The sequence below is a fragment of the Crocodylus porosus genome, unplaced genomic scaffold, assembly GCF_001723895.1.
Source record: "Crocodylus porosus isolate Cpor-Errol unplaced genomic scaffold, CroPor_comp1, whole genome shotgun sequence".
NCBI lineage: Eukaryota > Metazoa > Chordata > Crocodylia > Crocodylidae > Crocodylus > Crocodylus porosus.
This window is the reverse complement of record NW_017728914.1, coordinates 4,212,177-4,218,334: the sequence shown is the minus strand read 5'-3', so window position 1 is coordinate 4,218,334 and position 6,158 is coordinate 4,212,177. Positions and strand designations below refer to the sequence as shown.

The 6,158-nt window shown below is 44.4% G+C and overlaps 1 protein-coding gene across 1 annotated transcript in view; it reads left to right on the top strand.

The window, feature by feature from the left end:
- The window catches only part of PAIP2 (poly(A) binding protein interacting protein 2), a 12,253-nt gene that overhangs the window by 2,394 nt on the left and 3,701 nt on the right, over nt 1–6,158 (top strand). Inside the window, exon 2 of the mRNA XM_019534827.1 lies at nt 3,992–4,151. Coding sequence (XP_019390372.1) covers nt 4,014–4,151 — 138 coding nt within the window. The 5' untranslated portion in view covers nt 3,992–4,013. The remainder of the gene's footprint in view (nt 1–3,991; nt 4,152–6,158) is intronic.

The window sequence follows — 6,158 nt, the reverse complement described above, 5'->3', positions numbered from 1 at the left end:
ATCTTCCCCCCTGCTGGCATTCGCGACAAGGCCGAGCTCGAGGATCCACCCGGGGTCTCTTTCCTCTTGTCCAGCCTGCTCCGCTCCCCCTGGGGCTTCCCGGTAATGCTCCGTCCCCCAGGCCACACGGCGCCGGGCACGAAGTCTGTGGTCTGCAGCCCTGCGGTAGCACCTGCCCGCATTCTTCCCCCCACTCCCTGTCGGGGCCTGGACAGAGCTCACTCCTGTCCTTGTCTCCCAGGCTACCGGGTTTGGGCCCAGTCCTGCGTGTCACCGCCGGCCCCCGCTGCAGCCCGTAGCTCTTAACGTTATCTGGTTATGTACCCCGGGCTGCTTAGCCCCTGCTCGCTAACAAGCCACAAAAATAAAATTAATGTCATACAAACACGTGTGCAGGGTGGTGGTAGGGCTGCATGTAAATAAGCAAAGTATTTAGCCAGTTGCTCCTGACAGATGCTAAGAGGCTGCTATAAGGACTCCAAAGGTTGGAAGGAATTCATAGCAATCTGTGCAGGGACTTTGTCTGGCTGATCTTCTCTTCCAGCCGGTGGTGGTGGTGAGCACTGCATAATGCAGAGAGTGCCAGAAATGTCACAGAGATGGGTAGATTTGTGCCCCTCGGTGACCCAGCTCTTCTAAATCCCTAATACAAGTCTGTCTTAAACCCTGAAGAAGTGAAGCTTTGTGATCTACAAAACTTTGCTAGTAGCAGCTGGTGGTGGTATAGGGATATTCAATATTTCCTTGTATCTCCTTGATTTCTGGAATTACCAACATGCTGTAATGAGTTCTGCCATCTAATTACAGGGAGGCAGACTGGAAGCAGATTTTTTTTCACCCCCGCCCCTCCAAATTGCAATAGCTTAATTTAAGTGAGTAAGTGATTGCTTCCTTTGTTCTTGTTTTGAGGTAGGGAAAAGCTGATCTATCCATATTTATCTCTTATTGCAGTGTAAACAGTCCCTTTCTCTTCAGTCTTTTGTATGAGTTTTACATGCCCCAAGTCACTTTTATTGTGCTTCTTGAACCATCTGTTGTGTACTCATTGAAATCAGGTGCATATTTTTTTTGGATGAGGATAGCAGTATAATGGCAGGACCTTTCCCTATTCTTGTTTGTTCCTCAGCATTATATATTAAACATGAAATTTGAAGTAGAGCCTTGAGGCCCCCTGCTGTTCAGTTATTGCTGTGATGGAATTGAATATTTCTCCTGGTTCCTGGGCCTCTTTTGTGAATACTCTGTTTGTCATCCTTGGATTTGTTTCTCTAGTTGGCTGTAGTGAGGCACCTGTTGAAAATGGAAAGGCTTGAATTCTTGTAGGTGATATCTCTTATTGGACCAGCTGCATGGTTGGGATAAACATGGGGGTTGAAGTGCCCTTCCTTGGAAATTTCCAACCTGAGACACCCTTTATCCACTCCCACAGTGACATTGTCAAAGAGCATGTGTAAATGGACTGCGTATAAGTTTTGGATAAATTCGTAATCTTGGTCTCAGTCCTTGCTTGTAAAAAATAGTTTCCTTACAGCACTGGGGATAAGTCCTATAAATATTTGAGTTGTTTAAACTATTGTGACTATATGACCATCTAGAACCTTCTTTTTCCCATCTGGTTTCTAATAATACAGGTATTTGTATGCATTCTTCCCTCTGAAAAAATGACCAGACATAATTTGTATTCAGAGCTTATGCTGTCAATGCCCTTCAAATATAATTGAGAATATAGGCTTTCACCCTTTCAGTTTTTGAAGGTGGAATAGCAGCACCATTCTCTATTGGTAATGGGTCATATATAAGTCTGGAAAATAGCTCCCAGGTAAATTATGGCACTTTTTTCTTGGCTTCAGCTGTTACTGCCCCCTCTCACTCTCCCTTAGTAATTAATGTATAAAGTGGTTGCTTTCATTGTTATTTCTGGTAATTGAGAGATACTGTCAGTTTTCCCCAACCCAGCCCTGTCATGGTTTGGAAATTGTATCTCTAACAGCTTCCTTCTGTGAGATCTCTAAGGTGCTCTTTATGTGAGAAGAGAGCTTGCTGCTGTTTGGCACTGGTATCTTGCTTTGGTGAATGGTGAAGAACAAATTTTTATAAATAATTGTACTTTCTTGAGGCAGCTTTAGACTTATTGATATAAAATACAATAATGCATTTTTGCTGTTGAAATTGTCTAATACATATCTATAGAAGTCTTTCTATTTGTACTTGTGACCAAAAAAACCTACTTTCTAAACTCTTGATACTCCCTAGGGTGGTCTAATGTCTCATCTCATTCTGTTTCTTTGCAGGTTAAATTGGCATTGTCTTTTTTATTTTTGCATTAAAAATCTTAAACAGAAATCCCTCCAGTCTTTTTCTTCTTCTTCCCCTCATGAAGCAATGCATGTTTTATCTAAAATTTAAAGTGTTTTGTTTCTGTCTTGGTCTTAATATTTGGACAAAGTGAACCTTTTGGTCCATCTCGCAATTAGTGAGCCAATTTCTGTCATGCAGCAGAGGGGTTGGGGAGAGAGAGCAGGCATGTATATTTTAAATTTATTTGTATTTTTCTGTCCCCAGCTGATTTAATCACTGGCTGCTTTAATCACTCTTGTATAACTTCTGCTTATTGAGAGATACAAAATTGACACTGCAGCATCATGTGCAATATGTGACTTTACTACAGCCTGCAGTAGGAAAAGTTGGGGAATGAGTTGAGGAGTTTGTTTGTATGTGAAAGCTGCTCACTTTAAATATAGCAGGAGTGAATATCATGAAATGCATGAGTTGATTGCATTAAAGTCTCATTTTGGGACCAAAGTATGAAGTTCCCAAGATTAGCAAGCGACTGGGTTTGGAATACCTTGTAGGCAAACATTATAAATGGAATATTTGAATCTACTCCAAACTGGATGGAGAACAAGTTCTGTGCATTTATTTGAACCTTGTGGCCTGCCAGCCTTATGAAAGGGTGCACATACTCTGCACCCTTGACCTTGCACTTATTTGTAAAATGGCAAAGGCTGATTATTTCAGTGTGGATTTATCATAAATCCACGGTTAAATTACATGTAGGTAATAGAAAATGTGTTGACTAACTGCAGTTCTCAAGTTCAGGATTCAGTGTATCCCATGGAACAGTATTACAGTTGCAACTCGCTGAACCTGCTGCACAACTGCTACAGAATTCAGACTTCAGATTTCAAAAGAAGTTGCCTCTAATACAGTTAAGGAACTGTATAAATACATTAATGAATTGTGATCCGAGCCAAACCTGTATTGTCCTTCTTGCACTGAAACCCCTTTTAGTTAGTAGGCTTTTGTTAATTGGATAACCATAGTACTTTATGGTTACTGATGGTATGAAGAACTCAGATAGGATCCTGGAGTTTTCCCAGGGTGTCTGAGCAGTGAATTTTATGCGTGTGTCCACATTTATATTTTAGTTTGGTGTTTGAAGCAACTTCCTCTTCTCAAGTCGGACTGTTTTGTACCACCCTGCTCCAAACTCCTTTTCAAAGAAATAATTCCCCAAGAAGCATTGTGTACTGCCTCCTAAAATAGTGGATGTTGGGTTGGTTTATTGAAAAACTTGATAAAGGGGATTTAAAAATGAGATGCAGACTAATTTCCCTGTCACTTTAACACTTTTGAACTACTTTATACATCTGCAGAGTAACTGCTTTAGCAATGCTGTTGGTTCCTTTAGTGGTCTTGGAAAGCATCAGTGTTCTTTTGGGGCTTGGTAAAAGAACTGTGTTAATAGTTATTTGGGGAATGCTCCCGTCAGGGTTGGTCCCTGTTTTGTCAATTATGGTTTGCAGAAGTTGTCCTTCTCTGGGGAGGCTCTGGTTACAAGCATAACAATCAGACTTGACTTGGCCTGTATATGGAGTTTGTAAATACAGATTAGGTATTTACCCGCGATTGCTTAGAAGGAGTTTCTGCAGAAGGTGAATGATGGGAGAATAGGCTTAAATTCTCCAATGCTGCAACTTTTAATTTTCAGACTTCAGATCAGAAGTGCAGCCATGAAAGATCCAAGTCGCAGCAGTACTAGCCCAAGCATCATCAATGAAGATGTGATTATTAATGGTCACTCTCATGAAGATGACAATCCATTTGCTGAGTACATGTGGATGGAAAATGAAGAGGAGTTTAACAGGCAGGTAAGTTGCTTCCCAATTTGTGTAAATATAGAGTGCACCAAAGTGTATGGGAGGGGGGCATTGTTTTTTAAAGAGGTAGCAGAGAGCCTCAGTAAGAGTTTGGGAGTCTGGATATGGGATAGCCTGACTTCTTTGTGCCCCTCGGAAGAGCACCCCTTTTGGTCTGTCTCTGAAAGTGGCAGACTCTCTACATTTTGTTTCTCCATCAGTAAAATAAGTAACTACTTTCTGTAAATATTGGTATTTTGATTCTGGGTTTTTTATGGAAAATTAGAGCTCCACCTGCCCCCTTTGCTCACTAGGATGCAGGTCCAGGCCCCTCACTCCCAAACCACGGCCCCCAGCTGCCAGGGCTACAGGGCCAGAGACCTGAGTCCACAGCCCCATGCCCCAGCTTCTGCCTGTGGGACATGGTGGCTGCTCTAGCAGAGCAGAGATTGGAGCCTGGCTCCCACTCCCCCATGGGCAGCACAGCCAGAGCATATCTTGCATGGGACCTATCAGGGCAGAGCAGGACTGGGCAGTGAAGCTCCTTGCTGCTGCCTTGACAAGGCACCCCGGCCCACCCAGCAGCAAGTGGGCAGGGGGTACCTCACCAGGGTGGCATGGGGCTTGCAGAGCCAAGGAGCTTCCCCACCTGGCCCCACCCTACTGCTCTGAGTCGCGCCTGCTGGGGCTCCCCGTCCTGCTGCTCTCCCCTCAGGGGCAGGCTGCAGCTGCTGAGGCCCCATCCTGTGCACAGATCTGGGGGGCATGTGCCCTCCTGTTCCCTTTTGAGGGGTCCCAGGAGTGCACACAGTGGCAGGAAGCCAGGCCCTGCTCCTGCACATTCCAGTCCCAGGCCCCATGTACCACCTGGGCTGGGCAGCAGCCCCAGCCCCTGCCCAACTCCCTCAGTCTGTCCTTATGGGGGAGCCTCAATTCCTCCTCCCTCCCCACCCCCGACTTCCCTTCCGGAGCAGCTCTCCAGGCTGCCTGGTGACCATGTGCACATGTAAGTGCACACATGCATGTCGTGCCCCCTGCCTGACTGCCCTTCTTCTGCTCCCCACAGCCCCTTGTAGGCTGGAACTCTAGTAGCTTGCAAGAGCTCTTTACAAAAATGGAAAATCGGTCCGTTTTTAAAGTGAACAATCTGTGTTGTGTGTTTTTTGGGGGGTTTTTTGTTTGTTTGTTTTCTATTGGAAATGGAAAACCCAGATCCCTGCTTATGGGAAAGAGTATGGGTTGGAAACTTCTATAACCTTTAGCTCATCTTACTGGGGTGAGTTACTGTGTGGCTTATTCGTGACTGGTAAACATGTGAGCAATACAAATCTTTGATAAATCTGTGAGGAAAACTGCTTGGTTGTGGGAAAGTTAAGACCAGTTGTGCCTAACACTTTCCATTAGAAAAAGTTGTTGGATCAATTTTTCTAAGATTCTATCTCTCTGTAGGTTTTGATTTGGTAGAGTAAAGTCTAGAATAATGTCTGGTCTTTGTCAGACTTGAATTTACAGACACATGAAAATTGCCAATTCTAAATCACGTTGCAGGTGAACATGAACCTCCTTAAATGGGTTCCTGTTGTGGCCTCTCTTGTATTGGGAAGCCTTGTGCTGTTGCCAAGGTTCTCCAAAACAAATGCCCCCGGCTAGGGAGCTTTGGATTATGGCCCCTGTTGGCTAAGGAGATCTGTCAGTTTCTTGGCTATCACACCACTTGTTGCTTAGTCCAAACATTTGAGTCCAGTGCAGCCCATAGCCACCATCCTATTTCTAAGACTACAGCATGGGGGAGAGCCTGTTTACATGTTGCAGAGCTGTGAGGGCTAAGGATTCAAACTCTGCTGAGGGCTACAGTTGTGTATAGCAACATAGCCTCCTTAAGAAATTGAATTGTGTTCACACAATTATTTGGGCCTGTTTTTCTCCCCCCCCCCCCTTTCCCTCCTCTCTACCATCACTTAGTTAACCCTGTGTCAAAGGTCATGTGTGGGCTACTGTATATGAAACCAAATGAACAGT